We start from the raw sequence: 15396 nt of genomic DNA, 5'->3' as shown, positions 1-15396 counted from the left end.
TACCCAGTTGTACCCCTGGGTTCGTGTGCGGTCCGTCGTTTGTCGCTCGTTGAAATCCACTTGGCGAGGGTGCTACTGGAGCATCAGTGTTTTATGCTCGAGGATGGCTTTCGAAAGCAAATGAGGTCTGAAGTGTGTAGTTCAATATGGGCGGCCTGTCTCTAATGCTGCTTTGCGCATGCTTTGGGTAAGGTATTTGAATGTAGATTAAAAAGCCGCCTAGAATAACAAGGATTGATTTTGGAATGCAATCTGTTCAATACGCTTTTGCTGCTCATTTAAAACTATGACAAACAATTGTGCTTGCTTTTGCTAGTGCGCAGGTTTTTTGCAGGTGTGCCACAAATGAACGCTTTAAATCAAACGATTTCAACGCACGGACAACAGACGAACCTCACCGTGCGTTTGAGCTTCCGAATAGTTGCAATGCAAGTGCAAACAAAAAAAAAACGAAAACAGTAACGTTGACAGCTGACCAGCCCTGAAGCTGGCATAAATTAAGCTCTTTTGAACGAAAATGAATGTGTCATGCTGATTGGTGAGCAAAAAAAAAAATACTGTACACTCAATTCATTTTATACTTTCCATTTCCTTTCGTTCCGTCCGAGTTTGTTGAACGTTGGCGTTGGAGCAATGCTTTGGTTCCAAGCCAATGTGTTTTTTTACTTCTCTCCCGTAAATGGGAGCAGACGACAGTGGAAAAGGAAAAAGGATTCTGGTTGCCAATCTTGTCCATTCGTTGCAATTACATTCCAAAGGATTTTTTTTCCTCTTCCTTCGCTCATATCCTACTCGTCCACAGTGGAGCTGTGTCTGCGGCCTCGGTGTGCCGGCCAGACTGCTCCGGATCCGTTCCGTTTCGTTGTGCAAAATGCGGGGTGATGGCTCTATTCTTCTGTCCGTCGCGGCGGTTTCAGGATACGACTGGAGCGCGTAAGGCGTGTTGCATAAAGGCAATCAGCGAACGCAAGAAGTCTGCTGTCTGTCATCCCCTAGTCACAGCTTCCACCGCGCACACGCATGCACACACGCACACACCTGTTCGTCTTCATTGTTTTGAACGCGGGTGAAGGTGAAAGTCAGGTTCCATTTTGCATTGAGCGTGTGCACCACGCTGCACCGTTGCATCCGGTAATTAAAGGACTTTGTTTCTTTTCCCCTGGCTGCATTGGAAGGCAGGAATCTGGAGGGGGCGGGAGGAAAATACACTCATTGCAAGAAAACAACGCACAAAACCGAAGTTGGTGCTTTCTACGGGAAACGTGTTCGGTACAGTAGATATAAAATGCACAAAAATACAGCAAAAAAAAAACAGAAACAAACTCCACCGAAAACGGAGCTGCTACAAACATGCTGCCAAGCGAGCGGTAACGGCATTCACCACTTGCATTTCAGTTGACGTGTGTGTGTGTGTAGGTTTGTACCGGACGGGCGGAATCGAAAAGAAATGTTTCCCGATTTCCCGTCTGCACATTCCCAGCGCAGTGCAACAGTCGCGATGCAACACCACCGGCCGATATCTCGTTTTTCCACCGCGCGCGATACGATAACGACGCACGCGAAAGGTAGCGAACAGAAGAAAAAAACAAACAAACTACGCGCAGACTGTAGATCTGTGCAGCTCTTCCGTTAATGCACCGAATTGGCCGAACGATAAGGTGCCGGACGAAATGGGGTACACAACACGACGCGAAAGAATGTACTTTAATTAATCTTCGAATAATACATTTTTCTTTCCTTTTCCTCCGGTTGTGTTCGGCGGCGGCGCGGTCCGCACCGCAAACTGGCCGCTGGTTTCGATGCTGTCGATACGTGGTCGCTGCTTGTCTGCCCGCGACGCGGTGACGATCGTTAAAAATCAAGCCGCGCTTGAGTTTTGAGTTTGTTTTCGTTTTTTTTTTGTCTGCGTTTTTAACACATTTACGGAAATCAACACAGTAACAACGCTTCTTTCCTCTTCCCGGGAATCGCTGCGAATCGCTCGTTGCGTTACGTTTGGTCGTCGGGCCTTCGGCTGCTGCACACTGATCGACTACTGATCGACAAAATGGACGGAAACTGTGAACTGCAAACTATGTGTCAACACAATGGCGGGTGTTTTTGTGTTTTTTTTTGGGTTTGTTCATTATCATTTCTTACTCCCTTTACTCGGGAGAATCGAATAATCCTACCCATGTCGACGCTTCTTCACTGATGCATCACCGGATCGAATGCAGTCGGACGATCAAAGAATCTGGCAGGCACTGCAAGTATGAGCGTTTTAATTTAAAACCAAATTGTTCTTTTACATTGTTTCGGTAAATATGCGAGCAGCGCTGTAGTTTGAGCATTTTTCTTTGCATTACTCTGAACCCTCTTGATTTGAGCTATTTTTGAGTTGTTGATCACATTCGTGATTTATCTGTGTTATTTCTTCGCTGGATTTCCCCCCCCCCCCCTCCTCATGATTTGTCATTTATCATCTTCGATACTGCAATTTCCTTCCCCCCCATTACAACAGGCAACAGCAACGTCAGAAATTAACGATTGAGCAGAACCCCGAGGCGCATTTAAACCGGGTTTTTCAATCCGCTCCTCGAGAGTGACTGTTGATTTATTGCTGCACCTGGTGAGGCTTTTCCCGAGTTGCTCGTCTTTACAGCAGCAGCAGCAGCAGCACAAAAAATGACAACCTTTTGCTGGAAACGATGGCGTGGGACCGGGTGATGATGATCATGATGAAAATCCTCTTCATCCGCTGGTGGAAAGAGGTGAACTATTTCCACCCCATTTTACCCCCCTGCTTCGAACCGGAAAAAGCAGGTCGATCACTCACAGCTCTGGTGTGTGTGTGTGTTCGTGTATGGTATGTGCACCATTTGTTTTGCGCACAATCCCGAGCAGACTGGGAAATGATGGATTATGGTGGCTGTGGAGGGCTTGCGACCTCTCGAAAAAAAACGGTTCTTTGTGCCATCGAGCCATGCGGGCTGCGGAAGCTGCTTTGATCTCGAACGCCACCGGATGATGGGTAATAAATAAATGAATTACCACCGGATTAAGCGGTACCTTCTGCGGAAATGGGACGGAAGCTACCAGTGCCCCGGTGGTGGTGGTGCGGCTGATCGAATGGTTTGTCGTTAAAGCTGAGTCAATTGGAGAGTTTTTGGTTTTTTTGCAATAATTATCACATCCCGGTGTTCTATTCTTATGCTAAAAGACAGTTCCCTCCCGGCAAAACCCGACTATGACATTTTATCGACCTTTCCTTAATGCCGCGCTTTCCAAATGGACATGGACTTTTTTTGTTGTTGTTTGAAGCAATAAATAATCATCTCAAGGCTGCTAGTCGCTGGCCGAAGCTCTCGGACTGCTGGCTACTGAGCGTCTATCCACGTAAAACCGTCTGAAATTTACTGAATCGCGCCATTTGAATTCAACCAGCTGCTGTGTCCGGGCGCTATCGGTCGCTTAGAAGTGTGACGCCTTTAGCATTTTCGTAAGCGGCTTAAACTAAAAAGCGAAAAAGGGGCCCGGGAGAATCTTTAAGCTTCTACGGACCGAGCGCACCGTCCCGTCTCGTGATTGAAGAATGTGTTCTCTCCCTCCCCATGTAGGGTTTGGGTAGCTTGTTTTCTGGCCGGCAGCTTGGTAGGTTCTAGATTACATTCACTTTACCGAACGACGAAAATGACGCCTGGGTTTTGCTGCTTCGATCGCTGCAATACGTCTGCAGTAACTTCACCGCGTTAACAGTAGAGCGTGGCGTGCGTTTTGCAACACGTGAAAGGAAACGTTTGGAGAGTCATTTAAGTGTTTGATGATTCATGCAGATCTATGGTTGCGAAATACGTGGACAGAACGTGTGGAGTAGCTGCTACATAAAGAGCAGGAAGTTGTGTTCTTTAAAAATAATTGAAACTTTTTTTGTAAATTGGTTTCGTTTCACTGAACTTTTGTGTTAAGGCATGTTTCAAAAAGTCCTACAAAAAAGATAACCATCGATACTAGGATCGATTAATTACGAACTAATCATCGATCGCATAGCCATTCTTCGTGTTAACGTGTGCCTTCCCTGCTATGCCAACGTTCGGGCAGGGTAGAAATTGCCTTCCGTTCGAAATCCCTTCGATTTGTCATCGACAGCCGAGTTTCATAACTATCACAAATTCCATAAATTCTGATACACACTGTCTGTCTGTCTCCCTCGAGCATCGTTCGTGAAGGCTCTTTTTGTTGTTTTGTGGTTGATCGGTTGCTGTTGCTGCTGCGGTACGATCGTGATGGAGCGTTTCGCTACGCATTCCGCGCTAGAAAAGTATGCTACCGAACGAAACATGAGCGTGCGGCGGCCGGTTGCGGTTAGGCGCCACTTTGTCAACGGCAGAGCACACGCTGTGTGCCCCGATGTTGTCATTCGGTGTTGTAATGGGGGAGGTAGATTCAGTCACATGTCTCACACACGTACGAGTTTGTCATATGTTATGTTGCTTTTTATAGATATAATTTTTTTGATTGTTCTATTTCGTTGGGGGACGTGTGAGAACACAACGGGGATAGATAAAAAGGTGGTTTAATTTATCATTTACTAATCCAATGTTCACCAACACTCTTTTAGGCCCGCTTTTGGATGCAGGTCGTCGATGAGCTGCGGCGTGGCGTACGGTTGAAAAAGATCAACTTCTCACGAGCGCCCATCGAGTACGAGCTGACGCCCTACGAAATCCTGATGGAGGATATCCGCTCCAGGTAGGTACTGGCCAGAGAGACAGAGTCTGAGAGAAAGAGAGAGAGGTTGTCGCTACCAGGTCGGGGTCACGGGCGCCTGCGCTGGTCAGCGGCCTCCTCCTTTTCCAACACGGACCAACATTCCCCTTCACGAAACACCCTTCACGAAATTGTTGGGGACACATTCCTGTGGCTGCCATCACGACTTGCAACACGATTTTTAGAGATAATCATATCGCTCGGCCTGCTTCGTGGGGTGACTCGACCCACAAGTTGTGACAATTTACCCTTTTCCTTTGGTTTGAAATTGACCTTCGAACATCGATGTGTGTAGGTTCCACGGTGTACAGACGTTTGATTGTTCTCGCTCTTGCTCCCGTTTTTTCTCCCCCTCGTCTTCTTCTACAACAGAAAGTACAATCTCCGCAAGGTTATGGTGAACGGCGACATTCCGCCGCGGGTCAAGAAGGACGCACATGCAGTCATATTGGAGTTCATCCGATCGAGGCCGCCGCTGCGTAAGGTAAGTGGGATGCAAAAGTGGCCTGTATACAACGATGTTGCGATGTCATTAGGGAGTCACAAAATGGTGTTCAAATTACTCTCCACTTTTTTAGGCATCGGAAAGAAAGCTTGCTCCCCAGCCGCTGAAGCGAGTATCGTGTCCTCGGGAGCAGCTGCTAGACTCGATACGAAAGGGGCGCGTGCTGAAGCCGGTGAACCAGAAGCTGAAATCAAGACGTATGTAGAACATGTTTGAATTGTTTTGTTGTTTACATAACTTAAGTTCCCCATCTTAATCATCATAAAATAACAATTATATGCTTGAGTTTGTTTCAATTTCATCTCATTAATGCGAGCAAGTGTTCTAGGATAGAGCATGGGTGTAAGGCTAGCCCTCACGCATCTTATTTTCCGTTGATGCTGTGACCTACATCGACGTCATAAATGACAAATTTGCTTGCATAAAAAAAACAACTTCAAACCAACACATCGACCGCTATTACAATATTAATTACAAATAATGTGTCCTCCGCCACTGCTGGAAGGCCGGCAAGGTCTGATCGATGTGGGGAAGCGACAGAGAAGCTTAATTGAAGTTTAATAATTTAATTCCATCATCCAACGTGTCACCTCGGCTCCTCCCGCCTCGTCAGCCGTGCAGAGGAAGAGGCCGTGGCGATGTAAAACAGGTTTAATAAACTTCCCGCCCGGTTGCGGCTGCCAAAGTGTCGTCTCGCTTTTCATGGTGCCAGGCGCCATTTCCAAATCGGTGCGACAAAACGGCTTCACTGGTGCATCGCGCGCCCGAACGCACGCATGGCACGCACGCACGCTGCATCAAATGTGTCAATCAAGGCACGCATGACGACGACAGAAACGAACGCGGATACACGGGGGTGGTTGTGGTGTGTTTGCCGCACGTGAGTGCTGCTGCGTGAGAAGAGTGCAGACAAGCCCCGGTAGTCTGGCCAGTGCGGACGGCAGGGATTTATTAAATTAATAGCAAACCGTCAACAATTTCCCGATGATTAATTGTCTCACTTTATCTGACCCTGGCAGGGCAGGGCTGTGCGTGTGTGTGTGTGTGTGTGTGTGTGTGGAGGGAGGGGATGGAAAAGGGGTTTGCCCCCAAGGAGCGGGTGTGTAGTTCATGCTCGGGCAAAAATGGATAGGCCAAAGTTACGCCAGTACCGTTCGTTCGGGCAGGTTGTTGAACGGCACTGGCAGGGAACCAGTTTTCTTACGATTTGTTTTTGCATGCCCCTTGCCCCACACTCCGCTCCTTCACCCTTTGCAACTCGCTCGCCATTCATCTCCGGCAGTTGTGGGGTCGGGTTGGAAATTTTACCGCCATAGCCACCGCCACTACCACCACTGCCTTAGGGTAATTGGTCGGCCGTCACTTAGCAGCATTGAAACACGTTTCCTGTTTTTATCCGGCCCCACGGGTTGGCGGTGGGGAGCGGCTTCTGTGCTTTTACAATTCCTCCGGTTTCATTACCTCACTGGAGGCATCGAGTGTGGTTTTTCTTATCTTTTATCTCTTTTTTTATTTTTATTTTTTTGTTAGCAATCTCGCTAATCTCGCACATCCCCTGGGCTGTGTGCCGCTTGAGCGGGGGTTTCTAATATACCGTTCGTCGCTTGGTTCCGGTGCGTCGTTCAAGTCTTTTGAGGCGATGAACGATTGGCATAGATTTTGCAAGCGCATGTGTAGTTTCCTCTGGCGTAATCAGTGTCTGATAGGGTTAGCAGTTGCTTTCATTCATCAGAGGGTCTTTTTGAGCGATCTTGGATGGGTAGATGCTATTTTTATAGTAAAATAGTAACGCAAAAGACGAGTTAATAACCAACCAGGCAAACTTTCACTGTGCTTATATTACTGTCGACCATCGCCAAGAATGTCAAATGAAATTTGGATTGAAAAAAAAGACTCATTAAAGCTTCTTCCGACGATTTTATTGCCCGCTCAAATGCCTCTTTCATTCGAGTTTTGTCACCCGGCCGTATAAGAAGGCTCAATTGTACAGATGCTAATGATGTGCACACACAAAAAAAAAGAAGACTTTCACTTACTCTGTACCGCGCATAAAGAATCATTAATGAAAATCACTCCACACACACACATACATATTCCTTTGCATATTTCCCACACAAGCATCGTGTCAATGCATGCCTGCAGCTGCAACAGTGCAGTCTTCAACTTGCACTTTCTACCCTTCATCGCTCGCGTTTGAATGGAGGGTTTAAAGCTTACGCATAAGCTTGTACGTCAACGCACATGTGCAGCGCGTTTGCTTCTTCTCTTGCCCCTCGTGAAGCCCTTCAAATTAGAGACGAATATGGTAAATAGAAGACTTCATTCCAGCTTTCTTCCCGCCCAGAGGAAACCGACTGCACCGAAATGCGTGGGAAAAAGTGTGGCGCGGCAGCAGCGCAAAAATTGCACGCGCAAAATGAAAGCATCAAAAATGCTTAAACATCTTAGACAGAGGCATACATGCACACACACAGCCACCCACTGATGCCTTGGTTAAGATGTGTCAGAATCAAAATAGACGGTTTCGCTGGTGTGATCGCTTACGTTGATGTAGATGGTGATGATGTTGTTAGCAACATTGTTGCGTATTAGCTAATCACGATCGTAACGATGATGGCAGGTGATTATGATGCCGAAGGGCTATTGAAAAGAAATTTGCAGAACGAGTCGAACGCTGCGAAAGTATCGTTAGTGCTTGTGTGTGTGCATTAGTGTGGGAATGTGTACGCCGTATTCTGTTTGCGGTTGTGTTTGCACGATGGATAAAGTGTCGAGTGCGCGGTGTAATGACTTCATTAAGCAGCTTCCTCCCTCGTGCGTATAATCTCTTCACCGCAACACTTTGCCGGGTTGGCAGTCGGATTTTCTCCATTCCCGATCACGCACACGGTTGGGTTCAGCGTTATGTGATTAGCATATTTTCATACACGCGTCGTTACAGTTGTGCGGTTGATGGTTGGTTGTGCGTATTTATGTGCTTTATTTATTTACCTTTTTCTGTGCTCATCCCATTCAGCCTCTTTTTCCCGACGCACATTTGCACTGATTTTGGAAGTTTATTTCCCATCCATCTTCCATCCATCTGCCCTTTTCCACTTGATGGAAAGCTCCCCGAGACCAAAGGTGAAAATGAAAGGGGTCGTTAGTTATGTGGAGCGATTTTCATCTGCCCTCTGGACAAGATTAGCATGATTAATGTGGTGCTTATTTAATCTATGGAAATAGAGGAGAAATAGAAACGAAGGATTGAAGATTCAAAAGTATTTTGTACTTCTTAACGCGGTGGAAATGATTTTTTTCCATGATTTTTGGCACCATCTCCGAGCAGAAATCGCTAATCACCTTTCATCATTCACATTAATTTTTATTCATCTTCCCATGTACATAGGGTGCGGTGTGTTAACATTTTCCGTCACTATTCCACTTCATCCATTTCAGTACACCAGCTTCAGTAAGTATCGCTCTTGTTTCATACTTTTTCATCGTTTTGTCCCGTTTTGTTTTGTCCCCGTCGTCGTTGGTAGGGGGTAGTGGTTTTGTGAGTAGCTGTGTTCTGTGTTTGTTTCGTCCGGTGAGGTATTTGTTCATGCTCAATCTAAAAGAACTACATCAGCAGCAGTCAAGTCAACTAAACGCATTCCATGCTACCGTTCGCGGTTCCAACCTGTTCGTGCGCGCATCGCCATAACCGTCCGACCAGTAATTGTTCTATCAATCTAGGCACCGACACTCGCTGGATGCACCCAATAGTGCTGTGGATGACTTTGACATCGAATGTCGATCGAAGTCGATCGTTCAATAGCGAGATGGGAGAGAAAGAGAGAGAGAGAGACATACATTGGGCCGACCCAATGGAGCTCAGGGTGACCCAGATCAGGACGTGTTGATGTGCGTCGGGGCTACCTGTCAACACGCGGGTGTCGAAGGTTCAGGTTTCAGAGGTCTTGTCGACGGGGGTAAATTAGATCCCCTCCACTGTCGGGGCTGCACTTTGATTGAGCGCGCAAAGCCATTGCATAAGAGCGGGAATACACACCTTGTTTTTCGGATGGAATGTTTGAAACACTGGCCCGAGGGGGGGGGGGGGGGGAATAGGATGGGTTTTCTGTGATCGGCGTTATGCAAATGTAACGACACATTGAACCACAATGCTCTTGTGTACGCCATGTCTTATTGCATTTGTTTGACGTGCGAAGGGCGATACGATCGCTGCTGAAAACAATCTCCCACCTCTAGGGGCTAGGGGACAGCAAAAGTTGATGAACTCGATGACACCGAACCGGGAGCGCCCGTTAGAGAAGGAGGCCGTTTTGTTAGTGGCTGGCCGAAAGCCGACAGCTCAATAATATATCAATCGTTCAAGGAAATGAACCACCGAACCAATCAATTATAAATCATGCTAGAGGAGAGCAGATTGCAGACGCTTGCGGGAAGCGCAGAAGCCTCTCATTCCGGGTCGGCGACGCACGGCGAACGATCTGCTTCCGGTGCTAAACATCATCCTCAGCGTTTCTTCCGGGCGCCGGTGTTTCACTCGCGTGAGGCACTGCTGAACTTTGTCGATGGCGCGGGCTCCATAAAAACCTCTCTTTTTTCTATTTCCCCCTTCCGAAGAACATCGGGAGCATCGGGAAGATTAATTATCGCAAGCTCCTTGCCTTGACTCACTTTCCCTCCGCGCTGCGTACGAGCGCAACGTTGTCCGGACGGATGCTGGATGTACCTTTCATCGAAAGGCATCCGGAAGATCGATGGAATTTACGCGCATTGCCACAGGAAATCACGATGAACGGCGTATTGTGCGTCTGTTCCTCGCAACTGTGCATTGACCACGTGGGCTGGTTGGAAAGATCTCCCTTCCTGTTGTTGTATCACGCGTGCCGGTCGCTGGACGTGAGATGCGTTCGGAAAGACAAGAAGATGACTTGAACAGTAAGGCTTTGTATCAGTTTAATTCCGGCACTGAATGCTACCGGTTTATGTTAGTTTGACATTGTTAAGCTGTAGCAGACAAGTTGGTGTATTCCTTTCCGACGTCTCGAACTTATTTTGCGCTTAAATTGTGGAGCAATTCCATAATGTTTAACCGTGTCTTCTTGATCGGTTTTTATTTCATCAATTTATCAATTTCTCTCAGCGCCTGCGCTCGGTATGAGAAAAGTTCCTGTTTTGTATTATGCTTTTCTTTTCCCCCACTCGCAATAACTGCCTGTCTAGGTCACTGGGGTGCCGGGTAGCATCGTGATCGCGATCGATGGCACCACCACGCAACTGCACAAAGATGATGTAAGCTTGTTCTGAGTCCGTTCCCTTTTCGTATCCCGTATCGTGTCGAGACTAGCAATCGCAATCGGGAAACTGTGGGAAAACCTCCCTCATCCCGCCAGATTGTGCACGAAAAGCTGCTACCCAACAACCGGCGTCCAATAACTCACCGATGCTTGAGTAGTTGTTGTTGATTTTTTTTCTCTGCAACCGAAGATGACGTACCTCTGTTCTATCTTTGTTCGTGCTTGCTTTGCGCGCTTCAAGGTTGACGGATGTTGGTGATGAGAAAGAAAGATGATTATTATTGCATAAGTAAGCTCAAGAGAGGGGTAGCTCTGCAAACCGGTGCCCACGGGATGTGATTCCATTGGAAATTATCAATTAACGTGGATGGGAAGGAAGACGTTGCTTGCAAGTGGGAGAATGCGGGAGGAGCGCGAAGAAAGCATCTCGGAAGATGGTATAATGATTGAATGATTGAGGAAATTTTCTCAGGGATATTCCGTTTCGCTGAATCGCACAGTAGCACGCGGAGGCCCGACGCGGGTATGGAACAGTTTGGCGGCCGCCTTTGATCCATCCAGTCACATTATTATTTTTGTACGATTCGGGTTTGTTGTCTTGTGTTTTTTTTTGTACACAACGATTATTGTGTAATTTGTGAACGGTAATTGAGTAAAATGAAGATTGCCTCGTGAACATTACGTTTGTCTTTTCAAACTGAAACGAAACCAATGCGGTTTTGCACGATATTTCTGTTTTGAAGCAGAGTTTACTGTTGCAGAATGGCTTCATTGGCGGAGACAAGAATTAAAACGTTATCTAATCAACATAAGCAGCTGCCATGCTTGCTTGCTCGATCGTGTGTCCTATACGGCGCTTAATTAAACCATTCGCAGTCAAGCAGCGACCGTCCGCTAGAAGCAGCCCAAGAAAATCATTAGCAACATACAATTTACGAACCATCCCGTGCCGTTCGTCGCTTATCGCCTGACGGAGGCTCCCCAGAAGTACCGCGATCCCGTTTATTGGGTTTTTTCTTCTTTCATTAGCAAAATTCCACCAAACGATGTGGCCGTTGTGTACGCGGGGTATCGCATAAATTCAACGTTTTGATTCCATTTCAAGTGAAACCAGTTGATGGTAGAAACAGACACACACACACGGACTAGGTGTCATAATTTCTCCAATGTTATGTGTTGTGCGCTCGTAGCCCTCACATTACCCGGCTGCGGCGTAAGAAAATTAGCCACACGGAGGTGGACGAGTTATGATTTTTAATTTTACCCGGTCACGCTGGGGCTTTGGTCGCAGCAGCTCCTCGGTACTGGCGCTCGTTTTTGCATCGTAATCGTACGATTTCATCAAGGCAGAAAGTGACCAGGTGTTGGTAGCTGAAAGCGACATCTGTGTGTCAAACGAAGGCGATGTCCTGCTGTGTGGTTTGTGGAGTAGTCTGAAGTCTGCATGGCGCTGGACCGCACTCTAATCGCAGGCAACCTTCTGCTTAACGCGCTGATGACGGTAATTGATGTTGCCGTCGTGCCGTGTGTGTGTTTCCCTCAAAACAGCGTCTGAAAACGAAAGCGAACGCGTCGAAACAAAAACAAAATGGAACGATCAAAATGCGTCAAGCTTTTACTTAATGAGGTTGGCACGCGAGCATCGAGTTTGTGTCAAAACACGACCGAAAAGGGCTCATCAGCTCGTAATCAAGAGGCGCGTAGCTAAAGATGAGTGCATTAATAACGACAAAAAAGCATCCCCAGCAAACCCGTGATTTTCAACCTGTTCCCCGAAAACTGCGTCCCGAAGCCCTGTGACACGCATTACCGATCTGGTCACCGATACTACTCCACACTGGGGCATGATAATGAAGGCTGCAAGAAAAGGGAGTCACAGTCCTTCGCCAAGATATGGCAATGATAGTTCGCTCCGTTGTGCGGAGGGGAACCTGGAATTAGCATAAAAATGTGCTTTTAATACACGGGATGAGGCAGCAGGGTGGTGGGCAAGGTTAAAGGCGTGGAAAGATACATGTCATAATACGTGCATTTTGCGTACGGTTGAGCCGCGTGTGTGACATCATGATCGTAAGATATTGCACTGTATGGTATAATTTAGTGCATATTTTATTTCTTTTTGTAGATGTAAACGTTTCAAGGAGAGTAAAGTAAAATGCATAAATAAATCACAAATTCAGTAAAGATAAGAAACTACAAAGATAAAATTCGTACACAAGTTGATACACAAACAACAAAAGGTGCTGTGAAAATAGAAGAAGTAACATCCCACACAGCTGGTGAGCATGTTGAGTGAGGGAGGTCACACGTATGCACTCGCGCAAGGCTCTCCCTCAGACAAGATGTGTGGTGCGAGGTGCATCGGCAGCATCGCGCACGACCGCGGCTTTGCATCGCGTCCCATCGTCGCCCGTCGTAGGTCGGGGAGAATGGGAGAGAAAACTATTACACACTCGAAACGACACGACTAACCTACATTTCCGTGTCATCTTTTGGCCCTTTGCTTCTTACCGCTCCTTCCGTCGCTTTCCGTCCGTCCGTGGTCCGTGGAAGAAAAGAAAAGGTTGGTGATTATGATAGCCTCGTCTACCACCGACGACGACGACGACGACGACGACCCTGTCAGAGGGCAATCGGAAGAAAGTGGGGAAGAGAAATGGCGGGGTTTTTGTGATTCCCTTTGGTCTAGCTTTCAATGGCAATCGTTGCTAAGGTGGTATGATTCATTATCATCTTGACTGTAGTGGAACAGACGGCGTGTATGTGTGTGTGGACACTTTGCTTACCATTTTCACTTCCCATCCCCGGCTTTCTGTGCGCTTTCATCCCGCGCATGATGCTTTAATGCGCTTTTACACCCTTTTTTCCTGCTGAAGTGCATTCCTGAATCGGCTTATCGATTATCGCGGACACATCGTGTCGTGTGTGAGTCGATGAGTGGGGGGAGGGGGCAAGCCACATGACGTTAAGCATGGATTCACTCCCTCGGGGGAGCGTACGATCGTGGCATCATCTTGACTTTGCTCGAATCGATTATCGAAGGCGGACGGTGCGGGACATATTGGAAGTGTTCAATGAAGCTTGTTTTTTTTTGTCTCGTGACCCATCGTTGGTCCGATTTGTTTTCCATCCTGTCAGATGGAGACAGGGAGGGCTCAGGACAGCACCAATCAATCATCGTTTTTATCCCTTGTAATTGTGGCTGTATAATTGAGAAGGGCTCTTTTGCTTCGCGTATCGTGCAATTGTGGAAAGATTAATATCTGTTGTGCTTTATCACCATTTGGGTACGATTTTGTTTCGTTCTTTTTGATCCTATGCTTGTCTTTGTTTCCTCATCTTCAGAACCTACTAACCAACGGTGCCATTGCGTATAATTTTATCGCCTGCGGGGTCCGCATTTTTAGCGCACACCATCCCAACACCTTGGCCAATTTTACGCCCTGCAAAACTTCACTAGGGATCGTGAAAATTGACAAGCTACCGACAAGTTGCCGAGGGTCAGCAAATGAAGGTTATTGCCGGGTGGTTGATTGTGTGTGCCCGTTCGCTATCCTTGTCTGCCCCTTCGACTTTGTGGGCGCAGGTGCACTTACTTGCAAGATGCAAACTTTCGACCGCAAACAAACTGTGGCACGACACTGGAAGGCTTCAGAAGAACATAATGAGGGCTTTAGGTTAGCCGAAAGGGAAATGGAGACAAGCGAAAGGGACTCATTCTTTCCCTCCTCCCAGTGAACACACGCGCGTATCATCTGCATCATAATCAACTCGTAATCAATGTGAGGAGCGTGTGTGTTCCCCCTGAGGAGTCAGATCTCTCCCACTCTAAAGCCATCCGACAACAATTCAACATCAACAACATCATTACCATAAACACCGCCGCTAATGATGATGCTGTGTTTGTGAGTATGGAGGGGGGATGCAGATGAAAGCATGCCCTTCGGAATCATCCACTCTCTTTGTGACAGAGTTACAAACCCACTGGATGATCCTACCATCGGGAGATCGCAGGAATTGTACCAAAATCCAAGCAAGCATCACGCCGGCACTGTGTTACTAGGTCTGTAGGTCTCTGCGATAACATCAATAAGAGACTGTGGAGGAGAAAGAGAGAGAGAGAGAGGGAAGCCCTACTCGGAAAGCAATGTGGGCGCGTGGGTCGAACACCAGTCGCTGAAGGCCAAACCCAACCGCAGATTCTGACGACCACGAACGAACGAACGAACCCACCGTAAAGGTGATGCCGGGCTCCAAAGCCCTAGAAATGCATTTGCATCTGTTGGGGATGTTTTCCCTTCACCCTTCCCTTTCGCTTCGGTTTTGTTTACAGCTAATAATTTTATCTGAAATTATTGATCATAACAAAATTGAATTCCCTTTCCATCCAGCCGTTGCACACTGGCTCGAAGTAAACCCTTTTTCTGGAGAGCTTCATTGGATTAACACACTTCTAACGAGCTTTTCCTTTCCCTCGCCACAAAACGGACGGGATAGCTTTTATCCACTAGGGAACAACAACAACAACAACAACAACACCACCACCACCAAAAAAAGGGTTGGAATGCTAGCATTGGCCACGTGCCTCTTCTTTGGTGGGTTTTCGTTTCCCGACGACCGCGAAGATGCGATCCAAATCGTCATGTGTGTTTTTATCCATCTCCATCTCTCTTTCTTTGTATATGCCTTTTTTTCTGGCAACAAATCGAGCTTTATGGAAGACGATTGGAATGCGACTCGCTCATTTGTAGCAAAGAGAACTGTGTGGGGCTGAGGATCAACACCCGTGGCTGGGTAGCTCGCTCGCTTACCCATGAGACATGGATGCTAATCTGATTAATGTTACGATGGAAC

The 15396-nt window shown here is 47.2% G+C and overlaps 1 protein-coding gene across 15 annotated transcripts in view; it reads left to right on the top strand.

The window, feature by feature from the left end:
* The window catches only part of LOC3291649 (protein spire), a 121976-nt gene that overhangs the window by 80634 nt on the left and 25946 nt on the right, over positions 1-15396 (top strand). For 6 of the 15 annotated variants that reach the window (XM_061661815.1, XM_061661814.1, XM_061661816.1 and 3 more), the window contains exons 7-10: positions 2217-2249; positions 4598-4728; positions 5119-5230; positions 5325-5448. In XM_061661815.1, the coding sequence (XP_061517799.1) occupies positions 2217-2249; positions 4598-4728; positions 5119-5230; positions 5325-5448 (400 nt within the window). Of the gene's footprint in view, positions 1-2216; positions 2250-4597; positions 4729-5118; positions 5231-5324; positions 5449-8639; positions 8703-15396 lie in introns of all 15 variants that reach the window. The other 9 variants (XM_061661828.1, XM_061661818.1, XM_061661817.1 and 6 more) reach the window with 3 other exon arrangements.

The sequence above is a fragment of the Anopheles gambiae genome, chromosome 3 (genome assembly GCF_943734735.2).
Source record: "Anopheles gambiae chromosome 3, idAnoGambNW_F1_1, whole genome shotgun sequence".
Taxonomy (NCBI): Eukaryota; Metazoa; Arthropoda; class Insecta; order Diptera; family Culicidae; genus Anopheles; species Anopheles gambiae.
This window is presented reverse-complemented; position numbering and strand designations above follow the sequence as displayed.